Genomic DNA, 23,358 nt, shown 5'->3' on the forward strand with positions numbered 1-23,358 from the left:
AAGAACTGTAGTCTGGCTATTCGTTTATTTCATTGTTTTCAGCTTCAAGGAACAGCTTTACCTGTTTTGCAGTGTGACATGGGGCATGGTCCTGCATGAAAATTGCAGGCTGATTGGGTGATGAATGCAGGGTAGGAACTGCATGTTGCTGAAGGAGGTTCTAGTAAACATTTGCATTCACTCTGCCATGCATTTCACCAAATACAACATGTTCCGATGTTGATCCTGGAACAATAGTCCAATTAACCAATTAGAATTGAGATATAACTTTTAAGGAAATATCTCTTTTAGGCTTAAAACAATGGCTATGTGCTTCTACACCCTTGTTAATCAGCTATCATTTCACAATGATTTTAGGAATAAATTATGGGTAGGGTTAGGTTTAGGGGTAGGGACTGGGTTAAGTCTATATTTTTGGACAGTAATGTTGATCCAGGATCATCAGAAGATGTTGATCCAGACACACGTCTTACTTGGCAAAATCATGGTGACCAGACATAACACATACTTTTACTTGGTGATGCATGTGTGTCTTTAATAAAATACTTTTATTTTTTTTCAAAGTTGCATTCTCTCTTATTCTCATGCGGCATGAACCACCTCTTTTGTGTTCTATTTCTTCACTGCTACAAAAAAATCTATAATAAAATAACAAAAATTCACAGCTATTTGGATCTGCACTATAAAAAAAATAATTATTACTGCACTAACAATTTAATCTGTTTTTCTGCTGTCACCTTGTGATATCCATCCCGCTATCTATTGAATGTTATCGTTTTTATAGTTCCCGTGGCCCTCATAAAGATACATCTTGTTTGTCTATGTATCCTAAGGGGAAATTATCAAATAACAATAGAGAAAGAAAATGGCTTTTTTTTCCAAATGGCTTGGAAATGTTTATTTCACCAATAATTTAACTCTGCAACCCACTTACAAGTTTTATAAAAAAAATGTGTGTAATTAATTAATGTATTTATCTATTTATGATTATTATTATTTTACAAGTTTAAAAAGGACACTTATTTCGGTTTGGTTGTGTGACGTCATTAAGACGCGCCGCGATGCTGGGTTTGTTGTGAACCGGCAGAAGAAAGGTTTGTGGGTATTAACCGTTTAAAATATTGAAATCGATACAAATTGTTATTTCTATTTTATAGTTTTAACAATCGATCTGTAATTATTATTTATATTGTAATGCTGTATCTGGCATTAATGAACGTTATTTTGTGTGAGCGCATCTGCTTAAGTAACAGGAAATGTGCGTGTCGTACAGCTCACTAAACCATGAATCCGTTTATTATAAGCACACACTGAGCCACTGACATGTAGAGAAGAGCGAAACTGAGCTTTTGATTCAAAGCGCAGGAATCATTTCACGCTGTCGACACCCGCTGGTCAGAAATGAGAACTTTCACAGACAACAAAATGTCTTCTAGAGATAAATAGCTAAATAAGCAGTGTATGCATAATTAAAACTCTTTTAATCATTTGTAGTTGGAGTTTGTGTAAGCCATTAACACTCAGACTAACACACTTTGCCAATAACCCCTTTGGGACACACCTAGAAATGTAGTTTGGATTTTTCTTCATCTATTTATTTATTTTCTATTCAGTAAAATGGCAGTGTCCAAACCCAGAATAAAATCCTGATGAAGCTACTGAGATCCATGTGACATCCTGTTAGACATCCTGAAGATGGCATTAATTAAAGAGGAGCGTGGAGACATGAAGATTGAAGAAACATTTAGAGCGAGACAAGAAGATCCCGAGGAACTAACAGGTTGGTTTTTATTCTCTAAGCTTAACCGTGATCCTTAATAAGATGTTTCCCTCTCAGGAAAATAAGTAATTTTGAAGAGTGTCATATGGTGGCTTAATGAAACAGTTTAATGTCAGACTAGGGATCCACAGATATTAGTCTTTTTTTCCCTGGCTAATACAATATTGATTTTAATAAACATCTTATTCACCAACTCTGATACAGACACAAACACTTGCTCACTTATTTGAATTTTATTCAATAAAATATATTACATTTTGAAATCATCAATTCATTTCCACTGAACATGGAATCTATTTAACATTCATTGGGGCATCATTATATATAAGGGGAACAAGATTAAAAATAAAATAAGACATGGCAACCCTCAGAAGTTACTTTTGCTGTCAAATAGCTCTTATAATATAAATTATTAAATTACATTTTTGAATTATATAATATTACATGTTTATTTAATAAAGTCATTAACAAGTGCAGTAATTCTAGTGATTATGTTGCATTATATCTAGAAGGCTATAAATTTTGCTACTTTGGAAAAAGATTGACTGCTTCCCTAAGTGCAGTCTGACACACTATACAGGGCTTAATACTAGGCAATATTTCTATCACAAACAAATATAATACACTGTATAGCGAATGTGTAACACTACATGCTCTTTACTGTATAAATTAAGTAATATTAATTAATATCAATATTAATTTGAAATGTATTATAATACAAAACTGTTGTCAGGCTGCTTTAATACGTGTGCGCTCTAGATGTTTTGTGCACACAGAATTGTACAGTACAGAATTGACTTATATTCCACGTCTTCTTGCGCTCAATATTTTACTGCACCTTATGTCATTACACCATTTCTAAATCATTGCACATGTGCAAAACTTTCCAGTTTTAGTATCAATCTGATCTAGTGTTTATATGTCCTATTGAACAGATTAGAAAAGGTTTATCACACTCCTCTCAAACCAACTGAAATTGAGGTTTTATCACTTTTATTCCGATTGAGTTACATGGATTATTTTCATTGAGATTGAACTTTTAAACTGATTGTAATCGTAATATGATGATCCATGTAAACACACCTAGTGATAGTTCCATCCACTCTCTTCAGCACCATTCATGCTGGCTAAGGGCCGTCTGGCTGTCCTTAATGTTTGTACAGATTTATTTTTGTTCGCTTTCGAAGGCGGTTTACTTCGACATTGCGTCAGGAATCTGACACGACGAGGACTCCCTTCCTTTCTTAACCTACCTGAAATCGTGAAGCTCTGGACCCATCGAGGCTCCTGACACCCACAGGTACAGCATCCTGTGCCTGAGTCTCTGTCTGTAGTGGGAGTCCACCAACAAACCGGTTAAGAGTAAGCTGGATTCATGGTTCCTTTCCTCGCACTGCCAAGCCGCCACTCCGAGGAAGCGAGCCCCATTTCTTCCTGATGAAGTCGCTAAGGCATGGGGGATGCCCTAGACAGCTCACACCCTTGTCGGCCTCTCTGAAAGAGGAGGCGAGGAGGTGATTTCGGCACTTCATACGATGGCAGTGCTCCAGGTTTTTCAGGCACAGCTCCTGAAAACCCAGGAGGAGGGGGAGACTGATCCTGAGGTGTATAAAGATCTGTGTGCTAGAGCTGAAGATCTTTGTTCGGGCTTAATTTATATAATCTTACGCGGGCTTGGGCCGGGCTCGGGCTTGTGCTCCGGTTTGCGAGGTAAACGAGCGGTCATGTGGTGTTTCGATTAGCACGAGAAAGATGCGAAAATGGATTCTGAGTAGGTGTAATGGAGGCTTGCCTCTGGCGATTACGTTTTGGTTGCACCAGCAACTAATGCAAAGGTTTTGACCGTGTCTATAATGAGAATACGCTTATGTTGGCATTATTCTTTTATTAAATTTCATCTGCTAGTGCAAAGCAAATCCGGCGGAGCCTTTATCTTAATTTCGTTATTGCCAAATACCCATCTTAATTTAAAATTTATCTTAATTTAATTAGTATAAAATGACTCGTTTTTATTGATGCGTTGGCCTATTTATAGGCTAAAGGAGCCTATGTCTATTTATAGTGATGAGATGTTACAATGTTACAGAGGACTTATATTAGTTCTTTATTCCAACTTCCAAGTGGTCTAGTCTACGTTAGTTATGAATAAATTATATTAAAACATGTATAAATTACTCATTATTGACAAAAGGCAAAAGAGTTGTGTGCGTGCGCGCATTTGAAAAATGTCGGGCTGTAAACGGGTTCGGGCTTTAAAAAAGTTCTCAATCAAAATGTACTTGTCGTTCTCTGGTCCTGTCGGGCCTAACTTTTAAGGCCCGATTACAGCTCTACTGTATGCGGCCACAGACTTTGCATTAAAAGCTTCAAAAAAGATGGCCCAGGCAATCGGACAGACCATGGGATAAATAGTAGTGCTCCACTGGCATCTGTGGCTGACGCTGACAGAGCTGAAGGATGTGGACAGGAAGGCTCTGCTCAATGCGCCTCCAAAAAGTTCTCACAAGGTCCCCTTGTCGGTTGCAGGCCACCACGAGAATGTCTCTGTTGTGTATGTTCAGAATGCAATAAGGTCTGTTACACACTCACAGAAAGAGCTTTCCTCTCCTCCTCCAGTTATAATGCTCTCACACACTCTATGGTCAGTGTGGGAATCATTAATAGATTTGGGTTTGCAGCTTCCTGTGCAACCGCCGATGATCTTACCTCTGCATTAACTGTCGAATTCACTCTTGACGTATTGCTCCTACATAAACATTCAGCAAAGGGCTTGCGCTCCCCGTTAACCGGTCCGCACGCCCACACAGCTTTCCTATTCATCCTGTGAGTATTCTGAACTCGACCCCATTGTTCAACGGCGTCACTCAGATTGGAGAAAACGAAGCGCCCCACCACCCTCTGTGCTAATTTACAGACGCATGGCGAGCCATTCTGGGCATCTCGGACTAGGTGCAGAATGTAAAAAGAAATTGCTAAATGCATTAGTTTTGGTGCAGACAACGCTGTTGAATGGTGTGGTCATGTGGACCATAACGGCACACAGCGCAATGCTGCTGAGGCAAGTGGTCCTCAGTCTTCTAACAAATCATGCAATATAAGTGGTACTGAAGCAGATCCTCATGCAGATCTAGAAAGGAGATTGGTTTATTGGTCTTGGCCCATTCAGAAGATGTGCTCTTCAGCCACAAACGAGCCCTGTTACTTCATTTGGAGAGCTTGGGTGCTCTATGCCGTACTGGTACTGGTCACGTGGTGGAATGTGGTCACGACGGACACGTCGATCCGTCCAGAAATAATCAATATATCAATAGAAAGCTTTGAATTACTCCTTGTGACAAGTGGGGTGGTTTGGAAATGAGCTACACCTGCACCACTCACCGGTCTCGAGTACCACGGAGGAGATCGAAAGGATACAAAAGAGGAGCGATGACAGTGAAGGACGAGAGAAAACCAGGCCTGGACTTTATTTTGTGTTTGGTTTTTGTTTGTGCGCAGCAGTCATCCGTGAGGGGCTGTCGTGCTGTTTTGTGTTTATTTTATTATTAAAAGCTTCACTTGAAAGTCCAGTTCCTGCCTCCTCCTTCCCGTGATGGTGAAGTTTTTATAGTGTTATACTCCTTAAAACCAAATAATTCAAATGGAAAACAAAAACACTTTCATTATGTAAGGTCCAATCCTAATTCTATTTTTCACCCCTTCCCCTTGTCCCTTGAAACAGAGTGTCAAGGGGTAGGGGAGACAATATTCCCCTAAGGATTGGGACACCACTACCATGATGTCACACGCCATCATTCGTCGTCTAGCTCTTACAATACACACATATACTGGTGTGCTGGTGTGCATTAGAGCCTTTAATTATCGTTCTGTATTAATGCCCTGCTTACTGACACACACACACATATCAGAAATTGCGCAGCTCACACATCCAGGAGAAAATAAACTTGTCAACGTACACTTTAAATACTGAATCGCTACATTATATTTTCCAGCGACGATAGGATACAATCGCTGTTTTTAAGTAACAGACGCTTATACACGCAATTTCCCTTTCTTTCTCTCTCTCTCTTTCTCTATCGAATAGGCAATATTTGAGAAAATGGTTTAGCGATTTCTAATTATTGGGGGGATTAGCCCCCATCAATGTCTTCGGCAGTTATTGCCCTGATCAGACATATGCTGTGGCACTATCTGTAATGATATGACGTTAGCAAATATTAGCGATTTTTTTTGCAAACATTTCTTTGAGTAACATGACCGTTAATATGAACTCACAATTGAATGTAACATAAAACAAATGATTACTTTTCGTTAAAATCTTTATTTATGCCAGAAAAGCTTACATTTATGTGTCTTTTTGTTCGCTGTAGCTGCCATGTTGCCGTGATAATTCATACCCCTTCGTCTGAAGTGTGGTCCCGAAAAATCTTCGTTTGAAGGGCTATCTGGACCTTCCCCTTACCCCTACCTCTCCAACCAAAAGAGAATCGAGACACCCCTACCCTTACCTCTTCATGTGAACGTGCGAAACGGAGGGGAGGGGAGGGGAGGGGAAGGGGTAGAATTGGGATTGGGCCTAAGTATCTTCTGTAGCTTCTGAAGGTCAGTACTACAAAAAAAAAAAAAAGAAAAAAAAAAGATATTTAGGCAAAATAAGAAAAATGTACACATCTTTACAGCCCATTAATGATATATTGTGATTATATTAATGATATATTGTGATAAATAATGTTATAGTCATAGTGCCCTTTATTTATATAGTGCTTTTACCAATATAGATTGTAACCAAGCAACTGAACAGCCTTAAATAGGAAAAAAGTGTGTCAATAAAAGTAAAAAGGCAGTTCATCATTGAATTCAAAGATGTCTTCATCCAGCTCAGTTCAGTTTTAATAATATTTGTGAAATCAAGTCAACGAAATAGCTGGGAATAAAGTGTCCCCAACTAAGCAAGCCAGAGGTGACAGCGGTAAGGAACCAAAGCTCCATCTGTGACAGAGTTGGTGGTGGGCAGTTCTCCTCTGGAAGTCTTAGACAGCGTCCTAGGTTATTACATGCAGAGTTTTAGGTCCTATAAATAACACCTCCGTTTTTTTTGTGTGTGTTTTTTTTCTTTCAGAATTTAGCATTAAGAAATTACTCCTCATCCAGGTTTTTATATTGGTTTTTACTATGCATTCCGTTCATTTTATAAATTGGTATGTTTCTCTGGGCCTTGAAGAAATGTAGAGCTGAGTATCATCAGCATAACACTGAAAGCTAACACCATGCTTCCTGATGATATCTCCCAAGGGAAACATGTAAAGCGTGAAAAGTAACGGCCCTCATACTGAACCTTGAGGTACTTCATACTAGGGATGTGCATTTCAAGCAAAGGTAATAATCGATAATCGCTGGGTATTTATTATTCGATTAGTAGTCGATAATCGCCCCCCTCCCGCACATACACTCACACACACATAAACACACACCCAAAAAAAGGGAGAGAGACTATTCAGGCTTTCAATCTGTATGATAACAAACTGTTTAATATATTAGAGAAAGGTCCATCCTAAGCCAAGCCAGTTGATAGTTGTATGATTCCTGAAACACATTAATATAACGTAACCGAATGACGGCACTTATTAACATAACAGTCCGTCGATTATCAACTGCTAAGGCTGTAGGAGACTAGGACATTTCTATTTTTAAAATGAGCATGAACATTCACAGCATTTAAAAAAAAAGTTTACAGATTAATTAAGATTAGAATAGATTAATTCAGACATTAATATTAGGTTTAAAACACATTACGAGTTAAAACAGAATATCATAAAACACAGTACGCGCTAAAAGATAATGTGAACAGCCTGAATGACGGCACTAATTTGAACATTAATTTTAATTTCTGTATTTATAACAATAACCTATTTCATATATATATATATATATTTTTTTTTCAATAGCATGTCCACTGTTCTAGTTATTGGCGGTACCCTCTGGCATTGTCTCCCTTCCCCCACTGGCCTGTACTCAGACTGCACTTCACGCTCTGGGCCGGTGTTCTGTCCATCCCTGATACCCTGTCAGATTTTGCTACCTCCCATGAAAAAAAGTAGGTAGTACTTATAAGGACCCGCCAAACCGAGGGGGAGCTTTTCACTGAAATGACATAACTAATATAGAGCCTTACACGGCCCGGCCCGGGGCTAACCAGATTTCTCTGCCCGAGTCACTGTCCTCATTACACAGCTGCTGCTGTTGCAGCCATTATAATGTGTTATAATGTTTTATTGTGCTTCAATAAAAGAACTTTGCTGACCAGAATGTTAGTTAATCATTTAGGCTACAAGTCAATATTGTCTATATGGACCGCGATAAAAAAATAAATAAAAAAAAATAGAGATAGAACCATGATCAGATGATAAGAGCAGATCATTTGTAACTCTAAGGAGAGCAGTCTCAGTACTATGATACGGTCTAAATCCTGACTGGAAATCCTCACAGATACCATTTTTCTCTAAGAAGGAATATAATTGTGAGGATACTCCCTTTCATAGTAACTTGGATAGAAAAGGGAGATTCGAGATCGGTCTGTAGTTAATTAGTTCTTTGGGGTCTAGTTGTGTTTTTTTGTTGAGATGCTTAATGATGACAATGAGGAATTAATAATAGTCAGAAGAGGATCTATGACTTCTGGAAGCACCTCTTTTAGGAGCTTAGATGGTATAGGGTCTAACATACATGTTGTTGGTTTAGATGATTTAACAAGTTTATACAATTCTTCCTCTCCTATGGTAGAGAATGAGTGGAACTGTTCCTCAGGGGGTCTATAGTGCACTGTCTGATGCGATACTGTAGCTGACGGCTGAATGGTTACAATTTTATCTCTAATAGTATCGATCTTGGAAGTAAAGTAGTTCATAAAGTCATTACTGCTGTGATGTTGGGAAATGTCAATACCCGTTGATTAGGGCTGGACTAGAATATTCGATTATTTGAATATTCGTTCGTTGGATTGGCACTCGATTTTAAATTTTGAGATTCAAATAATCTTTTTTTTTTTTTTAACACCTGGCATCCCTGGCGAAACAGTTTTCATTCACTCTTGAACATAGACGTTTATTAGGATAAAGCTTCTAAGGACTGTCAGGAACGGTTACAGTTGTATTTCCACGTTAGCATGGTACGGCGCAGCAGGATTACAAACCGTTCTCGGCCCGGAGTTTAGTGCGTGTGCGTGACTTCGCCACTCGGCTGCCTGGTTACCAGTTTCTCTATAAGTGGAAGCACACTATTTGAGGAAACAGCCAAGTAAACCAAGACTGAAGTAAACAGTTAGGCTACTTTCAATATAAAAAAAGAAAAAAAAAAGAAGAAAAAAAAAATTGTCCAAGACAGTTTGGTCTGTGGAGGATACATTTGCACTTATTGATATTATACCCGTTGTCGCCTTCTGTTTATTTTATTTTGCACATCAAGAGTTTTTTTTTCTGTTAATGAACTTAGTAAATGTCAGATAAAAAAGGAGAAATATCTGATCATCGTCAGTCCCGCTGTTTATATTACACAACCAAGGCAAGGACTAACATATTTGTATTGGATTCCAAAGAGCTCCGTTATCAGCACCACGGTGGAAAATTAAACCGTATAGAACAGTTAAGGGTGCTCTAAGCGATGCCGGGAGTCGTAACTTCTTGTTGACGTTTAAATTGTTGTCAAACAAAATGGAGGCTAGCTAGACCCTCCCTCCTCCTCATCCGTGCACTAACCCCCCAAACCCCACCCCCAAATCTTTCTTGTCGGTTATTGGCTGGAACAGTTTGTTATGTTTTGTGGTGCGGGTGAGCCCAGTTTGTTTTTCTTGTTATTTGTGGAGCCTGTGGTGTCTAGAGAGACCCCGTTTTTTTTACAGTGTGTTCAGGGGACAAGCAGCTAGCGGATAGTGAGATGTTTTCTGGATGTGAAAAAAAAAAGTGTTGGAGCACTTTAAATTGAGTGAGGACAAGACAAATGCAGTGTGCCAGATATGCGATTTGAATCTGGCCTACAACAGCACATCAAGTTTGAAAAACCACCTGAGTTCTGTAAGTAGTATGTTACGCCTATAGTAGCCTATATTGTTGGTGTAAAAAAAAAAAGAGCTGCTTTTATCCTCCATGTTAATCAGTAATTGTACACACGATAAAAACATGCACTTAATTTGCTTGGAAAATACTTGCAAATATGGCAGGCATTAAAAAACGTAACATTACAGTAGCCCAGCCTAAGTCAAGCCCTGCGTGAGGTGCACCGCTTCCGGCTCCCACTGTTCTGTAGTTTATTAAAAGTTGATAAATTCTGAAGATGTTGCGTGTCCATATAGCACCAAAATGCATTGGATGAACGGTTCTCGACATAATATAAATGCAAACAGACAGACAGACACTCAAAGATTCATACCTTTATTAGAGAGAAGAATATGTTCAGAGAAATAATCAGATATAGCAGTTTTTAATGCTTCTCTGTAGGATAGTGTACTTTCCTGCCATGCAATACGAAATACCTCTAGTTTTGTGTGCTCATTATACCACGGTGCCAGACTGTCTTCCTTAATCTTCCTTAAGCGTGAAAGAGCAACCGTATCTAAAGTGCTAGAAAAGAGAGGGTCCATAGTTATGACTGATTAGACTCGGATCAATGGTGGGAACTAAGTTCATATTTTATCACTGTAGACAATAAAGTGGAGCTACAATCACAAACCACTCTGCAGCATGCAGACAGGAACTGGAAGCCATTGCTCATCAATCTGATCCATCTTTACTTTTTTATTTTACATCAATGCATTCAAAAGGAACAGTTAAACTAAACAGTTTAAACCGTTGCAATGAACCCTACTGGTAACGATGGAAAGCCTGGTTTCAGACTTTAATTATTTAACCTTTATTAAAGATTAGAAATAAGTAACCAATCACAGGTTGTGTCTGCAAATAGTCCATGATGTCCTTCAGAGGAAGTGTAAACAAGGGGAAAAGCAGAGGACCTAATACTGAGCTCGGTGGCACTCCATTAGTGTGTTTGAGATGTACATGATATTTCTCAGTGTCAAGGCTGTAGCATCAGTATTTTTGTTTGTAAATATTTAGAGTTTAAGTACTTGAAGTTTAATTAAAAGTTAAACTCTTTACTGTCTAACACTGCTGAAAGTCTAACAGACCCAAATGATTCACACACATTTAATCTTTCCAGTTACTGTGTAGCAGTGGCTTAAAGGGTTAGTTCACCCAGATAGCAAATTTATGTAATTAATAACTTACCCTGATGTTGTTTCAAACCCGTAAAACCTCCGTTTATCTTTGGAACACAGTTTAAGATATTTTAGATTTAGTTCGAAAGCTCTCAGTCCCTCCATTGAAGCTGTGTGAACGGTATACTGTCCATGTCCAGAAAGGTAAGAAAAACATCATCAAAGTATTCCATGTGACATCAGAGGGTCAGTTAGAATTTTTTGAAGCATCGAAAATACATTTTGGTCCAAAAATAGCAAAAACAACGACTTTATTCAGCATTGTCTTCTCTTCCGTGTCTGTTGTGAGAGAGAGTTCAAAACAAAGCAGCTGGATATCCGGTTCGCGAACGAATCATTCAGTTCACCAAATCGAACTGAATCGTTTTAAACGGTTCGCATCTCTAATACGCATTAATCAACAAATGACTTGGAGCTGCTTATTATCTGCATAGCAGCAAATTAAGAAGCCATGTCCCTTTATGATTGTTCCCAGTGAAATCGTGTAAATGTAGAAGCAAACAGAACTGTGCACTCAGTTTAGAGACACCCCAGAGAGTGGCTGTTGTCACCTAAACTCTCCTCATCACCATGTATGTAACACCTATTTCAGTAGTTTAGTGATTTTTTTTTTCTCTCAAGGTATTTATATTTCAGGTCTCTGCTAAAGAGTGACTACATTTACATGCTGTTAAAATTCGGGTTAAGGTCACTATTCGGGTTTCTGAAACATTCGGGATAACCCATTTACATGCGTGAGCAGAGAGAGTTACCAATCCCGATGTAAACAGCGACGCACGGTTAGCGTCTGGACGTACCGACAACAAGACGCAATATGCGTCATTTCCGATTCTTCTTCCTGTATCCAAAGACAACAACAACAACAGCAGCAGCAGGCGGATAATGAATAGTTTGGGGCAGATAGCGATAGTCTTTGTTTGCGCTTTGGCGCTGGTAGCCACCAGCCACCAGCAGCACTTGACACTACTGTGCCTCTCTACTGCTCGCGGGGTTTTTTTATGATGGGGATATGCCGAAACGCGTTTACAAGACCAAATATTCGGGTTAGAAAAGGGGTACCCCAGGTATAATATCCCGGTTTTTAAAAAACGGGATATGAGCATATCCGGGTTTTTGCCGGTGTTTACATGGCCGTGCGCGACCGGGTTATTGCTAATATCCCGGTTTTGAACGGGTTATTGGCTGCATGTAAACGCAGTGAGTGTCTCTGCTAAAGAGCTGATGACTTCTGTCCGGTGTGTTTGATTAAGGAGACATGCAAAATGTGCAATGCTGGGGTAACTCCAGGAGCAGTTCTAGCTGTATGTTGTTAGTTTTGATGCCTTTTGCTTAATGCCATTAAAATTGTTAATTTTTTTGTTTCTTTTTCACTTTAGAACTGATGTCATTGAAAGAGGAGAGTGACCTGCTGACTGATATGGAAGAGAAAGATCAATATGAGAAACATCATGGTTTGATAACTGGAGATGAATCTTTTAGTTGCTCACAGACTGAGAATACTTCCTCAGGAAAGATAGCTCATCAAAAGATAGGAACAAGAAGTTATTTTGCCTGCTTTCACTGTGGGAAGAGTTTCAGTCGACATGAAAACCTTCAGGTCCACCTAGAACTTCACACTGGAGAGGAGTCTTATACATACCCTCAATGTGGAAAACAAGATGGGAGACTTCAAGTCCACACAAGATTTCACACTGGAGAGAGCCCTTTGACCTGCCAACAATGTGGAAACATATTTACTCAAAAAGGAAGCCTTAACAGGCACATGAGAATTCACATTGGAGGGAAGCCTTACACGTGCTTTCAGTGTGGAAAGAGTTTTGATCAACATGGGAATCTTAAGGTCCACATGAGAGTTCACACTGGAGAGAGTCCTTTCACCTGTCAGCAGTGTGGAAAAAGTTTTAGCCGAAAAGGAAACCTTAATTATCACATGAGAGTTCACACTGGTGAGAGTCCTTTCACCTGTCAACATTGTGGAATAAGTTTCACTGTAAAAGGAAGCCTTACCAGGCACATGAGAATTCACACTGGAGAGAAGCCTTACACATGCCCTCAGTGTGGAGAAAGTTTCGAACAGCATGGGAACCTTAAGGTCCACATGAGAATTCACACCGGAGAAAAGCCCTACACATGCCCTCAGTGTGGAAAGAGTTTCGATCAACACTGGAACCTTAAAGTCCACATGAGAGTTCACACTGGAGAGAAGCCTTACAAATGCACTCAGTGTGGAAAGAGTTTCGATCGACATGGAAACTTTAAAGCCCATGTGAGAGTTCATACTGGAGAGAAGCCTTACACATGCACTCAGTGTGATAAGAGTTTCACTCAAAAAGGACACCTTGAAGTCCACATGAGAATTCACACTGGAGAGAAGCCTTTCACCTGCCAACAATGTGGAAAAAGTTTCAGCCAAAAAGAAATCCTTGACAGGCACGTGAATATTCACACTGGAGAGGATGAGTTTAGATCCACATGGACATCATAAAGCCCACATAAAAATTCACACTGGAGAGAGACATTTATATTTGGTCAGTGTGGGAAGAGTTTACGATATAATGCATCCCTTAATTACTACATGCAGATTCACCTAACCCTTCTAAGCTGTTCAAGGTCTTTTTAATGCCAAATGACATTTGCTAAAAATATATATTTAAAAAAAATTTTCCCTTTATCAAAATGTCAAGAGACTGTATATGCCTGTGGACACTTGCTAACTTAACAACTAAAAAAATAATAATTGGATTGATATATTGTTGTATGTTAGTGTGGGAGGGGGAAAAAGTCACACTCAGGATGTTTGAAATGACCCCACATTGAAATGAATGGGGAAATGATAAAATTAATACTTTTTCTTTATAATTTGTCCAATAAAATCACTAAATCCGCCACAATGCAGAACACAAAATACACAAAAATGTGGCAACCCTTCTGCTGATCCACAATGTGGAACACTGTCCACACAAACACTCCCACTCCCTAAAAATCACCCATTGACATAAATGGGATTCTATATAAATACTGATTTCTGTTACATAATTTGTCAAAAATTACAGTTACAATCCCACCCCACCACCCAATGCCCCCCAAATTCACTCATAAGAAATGAAAAAGTTGCATGATATAATTAACTCTCTCTTACATAATTTGTAGGGGTGCTCCGATTGATCAGCTAATGATCACTATCAGACGTTAATTGTTTTGGGATGTTTGATCAGCAGTCTCTAAAAATAGGCTCATTCAAATCACATTGCGTCTGCACTATAAGCGAGCTGCACATTAAACACAGTAATTATCACTTGCATTAAATTTCCATACCCTCATGCACACTCGCAGCTCATACACATAATGCCAGGTTCACATTAGTCTGTTTGCAGTGTGTATATGGTGCATATTGTTTTCTGCGCTTATGTTAACAGATTGTGAACAGAAATTCAACTACAGCAACCCATTGGCTCTAGAGCATTACTCAATGGTTCATTTGTCATTCCCACATAAGAGTCACATAGACCTTTTCACAAGTTTTTTTTATCCATCCATCCATCTTCTTCCGCTTATCCGGGGCCGGGTCGCGGGGGCAGCAGTCTAAGCAGAGAACCCCAGACTTCCCTCTCCCTAGACACTTCCTCCAGCTCTTCTGGGGGGACACCGAGGCGTTCCCAGGCCAGCCGGGAGACATAGTCTCTCCAGCGTATCCTAGGTCTTCCCCGGGGTCTCCTCCCAGTGGGACGCGCCCTGAACACCTTCCCGGGAAGGCGTCCAGGAGGCATCCGGAACAGATGCCCGAGCCACCTCAGCTGACCCCTCTTGATGTGGAGGAGCAGCGGCTCTACTCTGAGCTCCTCCCGGGTGACTGAGCTTCTCACCCTATCTCTAAGGGATCGCCCAGCCACCCTGCGGAGAAAGCTCATTTCGGCCGCCTGTATCCAGGATCTTGTCCTTTCGGTCATGACCCAAAGCTCATGACCATAGGTGAGAGTAGGAATGTGGGCAAGCCACCCTTTTCCGACTGAGGACCATGGCCTTGGATTTGGAGGTGCTGATTCTCATCCCAGCCGCTTCACACTCGGCTGCAAACCGTCCCAGTGCATGCTGAAGGTCCTGGCTTGATGAGGCCAACACGACAACATCATCCGCAAAGGGCAGAGACGAAATCGTGACCCCCTCCGGCCCCTGGCTGCGCCTAGAAATTCTGTCTATAAAAATCATGAACAGAACCGGCGACAAAGGGCAGCCCTGCCGGAGTCCAACATGCACCGGGAACAAGTCTGACTTACTGCTGGCAATACAAACCAAGCTCCTGCTCCGGTCGTATAGGGACCGGATAGCCCTTAGCAAAGGGCCCCGGACCCCATACTCCCGGAGCACCCTCCACAGGCCGCTGCGAGGGACACAGTCGAATGCCTTCTCCAAATCCACAAAGCACATGTGGACTGGTTGGGCAAACTCCCATGAACCCTCCAGCACCCTGTAGAGGGTATAGAGCTGGTCCAGTGTTCCACGGCCTGGACGAAAACCACACTGTTCCTCCTGAATCCGAGGTTCTACTATCGGCCATATTCTCCTCTCCAGTACCCTGGCATAGACTTTCCCAGGGAGGCTGAGAAGTGTGATCCCCCTGTAGTTGGAACACACCCTCCGGTTCCCCTTCTTAAAAAGAGGGACCACCACCCCGGTTTGCCATCCCAGAGGCACCGTCCCCGACTGCCACACGATGCTGCAGAGGCGTGTCAGCCAAGACAGCCCCACAACATCCAGAGACTTGAGGTACTCAGGGCGGATCTCATCCACCCCTGGTGCCTTGCCACCGAGGAGTTTCTTGACTACCTCGGTGACTTCAGCTTGGGTGATGGACGAGTCCACATCTGAGCCCTCAGCCTCTGCTTCCTCGATGGAAGACGTGACAGCGGGATTAAGGAGATCCTCGAAGTATTCCTTCCACCGTCCAACGACATCCCCAGTTGAGGTCAACAGCTCCCCACCTCTACTGTAAACAGCGTTGGTAGGGCACTGCTTCCCTCTCCTGAGGCGCCAGACGGTTTGCCAGAATCTCTTCAAGGCTGACCGATAGTCCTTCTCCATGGCCTCACCGAACTCCTCCCAGGCCCGAGTTTTTGCCTCCACAACCACCCGGGCTGTAGTCCGCTTGGCCTGCCGGTACCTGTCAGCTGCCTCAGGAGTCCCACAAGCCAACCAGGCCCGATAGGACTCCTTCTTCAGCTTGACGGCATCCCTTACCTTCGGTGTCCACCACCGGGTTCGGGGATTGACGCCACGACAGGCACCGGAAACCTTACGGCCACAGCTCCGAGCGGCCGCTTCGACAATGGAGGTGGAGAACATGGTCCACTCGGACTCAATATCTGCAGCCTCCCTCGGGATCCGGTCGAAGCTCTGCCGGAGGTGGGAGTTGAAGATCTCTCTGACAGGAGACTCGGCCAAACTTTCCCAGCAGACCCTCACAGTACGTTTGGGTCTGACGAGTCTGTCCAGCTTCCTCCCCCGCCATCGGATCCAACTCACCACCAGGTGGTGATCGGTTGACAGCTCCGCCCCTCTCTTCACCCGAGTGTCCAAGACATTTTTTTATTTTATTTTTTATTTTAGATTTATGTTAAGAAATAATAAAATAATTATTATAATAACAAATGACTCTTTGTGAAGGTTTAGCACATTTTGTTTTTAGCACTGAAGTTATTAGTGCTAAAAATTATTACAATTACAATTATTATATATCGCAACGATTACATGCAAAAATTACAGCCAAACCTGAATATGGTGTTATATGTGTGTATTAGTGTCTGTGTGTTTGCATTCGTTCTCCATCGTGGATGTGCTGTGGTGTCACTCTATCATTTCTGTGTATGTTCTGCATTGTAGCTGATTTTTATTTAACAAATTATTAGGGATGCTCTGATCAGGATTTTTGAGGCAGATCACCGATAACTGAAAGCAGTATCTGATGATACAATCACAGATACCGATATTTTTAAAGCCTTCTTTTTATCATGTAGATTTATAGTGATGATCCAATCAATATTTTTAGACATTTATTCAGGGCCTGAATTTCATTTTTGAAAATGAATTCCCCTCTTAGCTGACTTGTGAGAGGGGATTTTTTAAGACATTCTATTATATTTATATCACCTAAATGTTTGATCATGCACTGCATTTTTGTTTTGACAATCGTGCAATTGTTGCGCAATAGCTTACGCACAGCATAGGCTGTTTTCTACAAACACATTAATCCATTATTTTGATTTTAAATCTAAATATTGTTACTGAAAGTTTTTTAGCATTGTGATTTTTTTAAAACAGTGCAGTAATAGAATCTTTCATAGACGTGTTTAAACGCAATAATATATATTGCAATAATATGCATGTATGGTGTAATTAAATTTTTGTGTCAATCCATGTTCATATTTACCACAAACAATCTACTGCTGCAGATGCAAAATTACTGGAACGCACTGCTGGGTGCAGTGTGAACGTGTGAAAGAAGAAAGTGAATTTTCCATAAAAAGTATAATTTTATACAATAAAAAGAAAACCGATAGAATAGAAAAGAAGAATGGAGCAAGCTAGTGTTAAAGGCCTTTTCTGCTTTTGTTAACTGTATATTGAATAAAAAAAAGTATTTTAAAAAATATTTTTTTTATAATAGAATTAGAATAGAGAATGCTCAAGTTAGAGGGTCAAATAAAGATGGAAGAGATGTGTTTTTAGCCGGTTCTTGAAGATGGCTAAGGACTCAGATAATCGGAAAAATTTGACCTTATATCTCCCAAAACACAGTTTAAACACCTTATACATTTTTGTATAATAGTTCCCCATTAAAAGAGAGATGTTTTATATGTCATCTGTTTGGAATAAGTCTCATTGTGTAACATTTTGCAGAAACAAAGCTAATTTTAAAGGTCACAAACGCTTAAAGGGTTGTTGTTTATATATATATATATATATATATATATATATATATATATATATATATATATATATATATATATATATGATTTGCGCACACGCACAAATAAAATGTGGAAAAATTATTTTCAACTTTCTTTCTGACCCTGTCTCTAAAACAACTTGTTTGGAGGGGACTTGTCATTAATTGGCCACTGTTGGCTGACGTCACTTCATAGGAAACAGTATCAACACCCCTCGCTATTTTGTGTGAGTGTTTTGATGATATGATCATGATAAAAAAGAAAAAAAAAAGGCTTGAGCACATGGACTGTCAGAAAGCAAACGTGCATGTGTATACTATATCCAGTGTAGAAAAGATAGTGGCAGTAATTGTAATTTCTATTTGCTATTATTAGTGATGCACTACTCGCATTCAGCATCATCAATTGTTTAAATGGACTGCAGGTGATGTCACCTTATACCTCAGATCCAAAACGAGCCATTTTTTGGAGCTTGACTAAATAAATGCTTTGTTCATAATTAGGAGGATGTTAGGAGGAAACTTGCAGGATGTTTTAATGGTACAAAGACCTATGCCAAAAGATCAAGGCAAATTTGATTTCTCATGTCACAACCTCTTTAAAAAGAGTCATAAAATACAGTTTCATATGTTTCTTGAGGTTAGTTTATGAACCTCTATGAAGGTTTTTTTTTTCACCAATAAAGGTCCAGTGTTTGTAAAAACTAATAATTTATCATTCTCATTTTTACTCTCTGTGAAAAACACTCAACTTCTAAGGGTGTCACCTCTTGCAGACATGGAAATAAACAGCCACTTCTGTGACTGGCTAACTTTGGTCGAACTTACATTCTGCCATTTTGAATTAATTTGAAAATCTACTTTTTCATCCTCCTCCTAGGCTAGCCCATCTATGGATCAGACCATCTTCAGTCTGTTCTGGCAATCAATCAATAAATATACAAAATAAAAAATGAGTTTTTATGATAAAATGATAAAAAAGTTTTCTAAAATGTTATGTTTAAATATGCAAATGAGGCATTATTTAATGAAATATGCACTCATTTGCATACATTTCTAGTACAAAAATCTGAACACTGAGTGAAGCCAATTTCAAAATTATTTTTTAATTGTCTTGACATATTAGAGTCAAATGTTTTTACAGAGGGAATTCTGTGTATCTCTTTTTGTCACTCCATAATTCAGAAAATACTTTGAACAGCCAGAAAACAATATATTTTCACAATTTTGGGAGGAATTAAATGTTGTATATAATCAATTACAATTTAGTTATTTACTTTTATATTTTATTAAAATTCTATTTTGACCCATTTAGTAGGTGTTTATTTATTTATTTTTCTTCCATAATAATTTGGGGAGTGGGCACAACAATACACTTCTGCTTAGGGCACATTTGTGTTGCACTGACATGTAAATGCTGATTCCCTCTGGTTGTAGTTCCAGCCATCAAAAGCATCTCAGTCAGCCAAAATCCATAACAGCAGATGCTGTCAAAGTAGTATCAAAGACCTCACAGGTAAGACACCTTGGGTCAAAGTCAACTGACATCATTGAGAAATGTTCTGAAGATCTTGAATATCTGATGAAGTGCAGACCATTTTCCATGCCTGGAGAATTCAGTGTCATTACAATTATGGCTGTATACATACCACCACAAGCAAACACTAATCTGGCATTTGAGTTATCATTAAACAACAGAACGCATATCCAGAGAGGGTAGTGGTTGAGGCAGGAGATTTTAATCATGTGAATTTCAAGAAAATACTGCCAAATTTCATAAAAACTTAACCATACCAACTATTGGAAACCATGTTTTGGATCAGGTGTACAGTAATGTACCAGGAGCTTATAACGCCATTGTGTCCATCTTATAAGCTTCCTATCAGTAAAACCAAACCAGTTGTTAAAACTATTAAAGTGTGGAATCAGGAGGCCACCTCACTACTAAAGGACTGTTTTGATCTTACAGAATGGGATGTATTTACAGAGGGGGATAATTTAGATGAGTACTAAAACCCGAATTCCGGAAAAGTTGGGACGTTTTTTAAATTTTAATAAAATGAAAACTAAAAGACTTTCAAATCACATGAGCCAATATTTTATTCACAATAGAACATAGATAACATAGCAAATGTTTAAACTGAGAAAGTTTACAATTTTATGCACAAAATGAGCTCATTTCAATTTTGATTTCTGCTACAGGTCTCAAAATAGTTGGGACGGGGCATGTTTACCATGGTGTAGCATCTCCTTTTCTTTTCAAAACAGTTTGAAGACGTCTGGGCATTGAGGCTATGAGTTGCTGGAGTTTTGCTGTTGGAATTTGGTCCCATTCTTGCCTTATATAGATTTCCAGCTGCTGAAGAGTTTGTGGTCGTCTTTGACGTATTTTTCGTTTAATGATGCGCCAAATGTTCTCTATAGGTGAAAGATCTGGACTGCAGGCAGGCCAGGTTAGCACCCGGACTCTTCTACGACGAAGCCATGCTGTTGTTATAGCTGCAGTATGTGGTTTTGCATTGTCCTGCTGAAATAAACAAGGCCTTCCCTGAAATAGACGTTGTTTGGAGGGAAGCATATGTTGCTCTAAAACCTTTATATACCTTTCAGCATTCACAGAGCCTTCCAAAACATGCAAGCTGCCCATACCGTATGCACTTATGCACCCCCATACCATCAGAGATGCTGGCTTTTGAACTGAACGCTGATAACATGCTGGAAGGTCTCCCTCCTCTTTAGCCCGGAGGACACGGCGTCCTTGATTTCCAACAAGAATGTCAAATTTGGACTCGTCTGACCATAAAACACTATTCCACTTTGAAATAGTCCATTTTAAATGAGCCTTGGCCCACAGGACACGACGGCGCTTCTGGACCATGTTCACATATGGCTTCCTTTTTGCATGATAGAGCTTTAGTTGGCATCTGCTGATGGCACGGCGGATTGTGTTTACCGACAGTGGTTTCTGAAAGTATTCCTGGGCCCATTTAGTAATGTCATTGACACAATCATGCCGATGAGTGATGCAGTGTCGTCTGAGAGCCCGAAGACCACGGGCATCCAATAAAGGTCTCCGGCCTTGTCCCTTACGCACAGAGATTTCTCCAGTTTCTCTGAATCTTTTGATGATGTTATGCACTGTAGATGATGAGATTTGCAAAGCCTTTGCAATTTGACGTTGAGGAACATTGTTTTTAAAGTTTTCCACAATTTTTTTACGCAGTCTTTCACAGATTTGAGAGCCTCTGCCCATCTTTACTTCTGAGAGACTCTGCTTCTCTAAGACAAAGCTTTTTTATAGCTAATCATGTTACAGACCTGATATCAATTAACTTAATTAATCACTAGATGTTCTCCCAGCTGAATCTTTTCAAAACTGCTTGCTTTTTTAGCCATTTGTTGCCCCCGTGCCAACTTTTTTAAGACCTGTAGCAGGCATTAAATTTTAAATGAGCTAATTATGTGGATAAAAGTGTAAAATTTCTCAGTTTAAACATTTGCTACGTTATCTATGTTCTATTGTGAATAAAATATTGGCTCATGTGATTTGAAATTCCTTTAGTTTTCATTTGATTAAAATTTAAAAAACGTTCCAACTTTTCCGGAATTCGGGTTGTACATCAGTTTTGGCTTATATAGACTGTTGTACTGAGATTGTCCAAAAAACTAAAAGTATTAGGACCTTTCCTAATCAGAAACCATGGTTTGACAAAAGAGTTTGGTCTTTGCTTTCAGACCAGAATGCAGCCTTAATATCTGGAGATGTGCAGGCCTACAGTAATAAAAGGAAAGAACTGAAGAAGGGCATTAAGGAGGAAAAGTGTAGATATAAAAAAACTTCTTGAAGGCCCGTTTAATAATAGTAATTCCCGCAGTATGTGAAGAGGAATAAAGGCCATCACTGACCATAATGGCAGGTCTTTACATATCAATAATGATCCTTCTCTTCCTGATCCTTTAAAGTGCTTCTTTGCTTGCTTTGATGATCAATATGACAACAGAGCCTACTCTGGAGTAAAACAGAATGGGTGGGGAATTGTTTTAAAGCATCAAGTGAGATCCATATTGAGGAGGTTTGATATCAACAAAGCATCAGGTCCTGACAAGAGTTTCAGCCTGCACACTAAGAACATGTGTGGATCAGCTGGTGGGAGTATTTACAAGTATTTTAACCCCTAACTACAACTGGCTGTCGTTCTTATTGGTCTGAAGTTGACAACCATCATTCCTGTACCTAAAAGAACTGCAGTGGAATGTTTTAATGACTTTCATCCAGTTGCTCTGACCCCTGTTATTACAAAGTGCTACGAGAGACTTCTATTGTCACCACCAAAGCTAACATACCTAAGGGTAGTCATCAATTTGCTTATCGGGCGAACAGACCTACAGAACGTGCTGTTTCAATAGCATTGCATACGCCCCTGACCCATCTAGAGCAGCCCAACAGTTGTGTGAGAATGATGTTTATTGATTTTAGTTCTGCTTTTAATACAGTCATTCATTACAAACTTGTATGCAAATCAGGTGATTTAGGAATAGATGCAGCATTCTGTGCATTGATTATGGTCTTTCTAACAAATAGGCCCCAGAATCTTAAAATAGGCAATTGTACTTCTTTAACTATTATCATGAACACAGGCATACCACAGGGGCGTGTGCTAAGCCCGTTCTTATATACCCTCTTCACTCATGATTGCACTTTAATTTATCCTTCTAATGCCACAGTAAAGTATGTTGATGATACGAGATGGGTACAAACGGAGGTCGGAGCCAGATCCAAATGGGAGGGTGGTCAGCTCCAAATGGGCTGTACAAACCTCCAGAGGCTTTTGATTGGTTTATTTAATGTCATGGCGGTAATGTACGCTGCGAGTCGCCAAAAAAAATCCGTTGAAGGGGTAAGTTTGTTAAACAGTCTTTATACTTGTACAACTTATTACAAGTTGTAAAAAAGTGCATTATCTTTGGCGGTTGATGTTTTAGTCTTGACTTTAGTCAGAAAGGAATGAGACAATTGTATCCATAAATTTAATTTAGAAAGTTAACGTGTTCGTATGCTGCCTTCATGAGCTGTTGGAAATTTGATATTTTCCACTTCTGAAGTTGTGATTACGAGCTCATTGTATTCAAGTTTCAAAATGGGAGGGTGTTCATGCTTAATTTTTAACTAGGAAAGATTATTCAGAGAGCATGTGAAGGCAGCATTAGCAATACAGACAAATGACAACATTACAGTGTCTTTCAACAACCTCCCTTTTTTTTTGCAAAATATTTCTGCAATCCATTTCTAGAATCTACGCTGCAGATTATGGACACTGGAGACCATAAGCATGTACTGTGACTTTTAAAAAAAAAAGTATGTTATGTATTATG

The 23,358-nt window shown here is 39.7% G+C and overlaps 2 protein-coding genes across 3 annotated transcripts in view; one reads left to right on the plus strand and one right to left on the minus strand.

The window, feature by feature from the left end:
- The window catches only part of LOC132157493 (uncharacterized), a 194,840-nt gene that overhangs the window by 144,813 nt on the left and 26,669 nt on the right, over positions 1-23,358 (minus strand). The window lies entirely within an intron of this gene.
- LOC132157489 (gastrula zinc finger protein XlCGF57.1-like) lies at positions 1,045-13,933 on the plus strand. Its single transcript, XM_059566849.1, has 3 exons — positions 1,045-1,094; positions 1,614-1,780; positions 12,419-13,933. Exons 2-3 carry the CDS (start codon positions 1,696-1,698, stop codon positions 13,525-13,527), a joined length of 1,194 nt encoding a protein of 397 aa, XP_059422832.1. The 5' UTR covers positions 1,045-1,094; positions 1,614-1,695; the 3' UTR covers positions 13,528-13,933.

This window comes from Carassius carassius, chromosome 14 (assembly GCF_963082965.1).
Source record: "Carassius carassius chromosome 14, fCarCar2.1, whole genome shotgun sequence".
Lineage (NCBI taxonomy): Eukaryota > Metazoa > Chordata > Actinopteri > Cypriniformes > Cyprinidae > Carassius > Carassius carassius.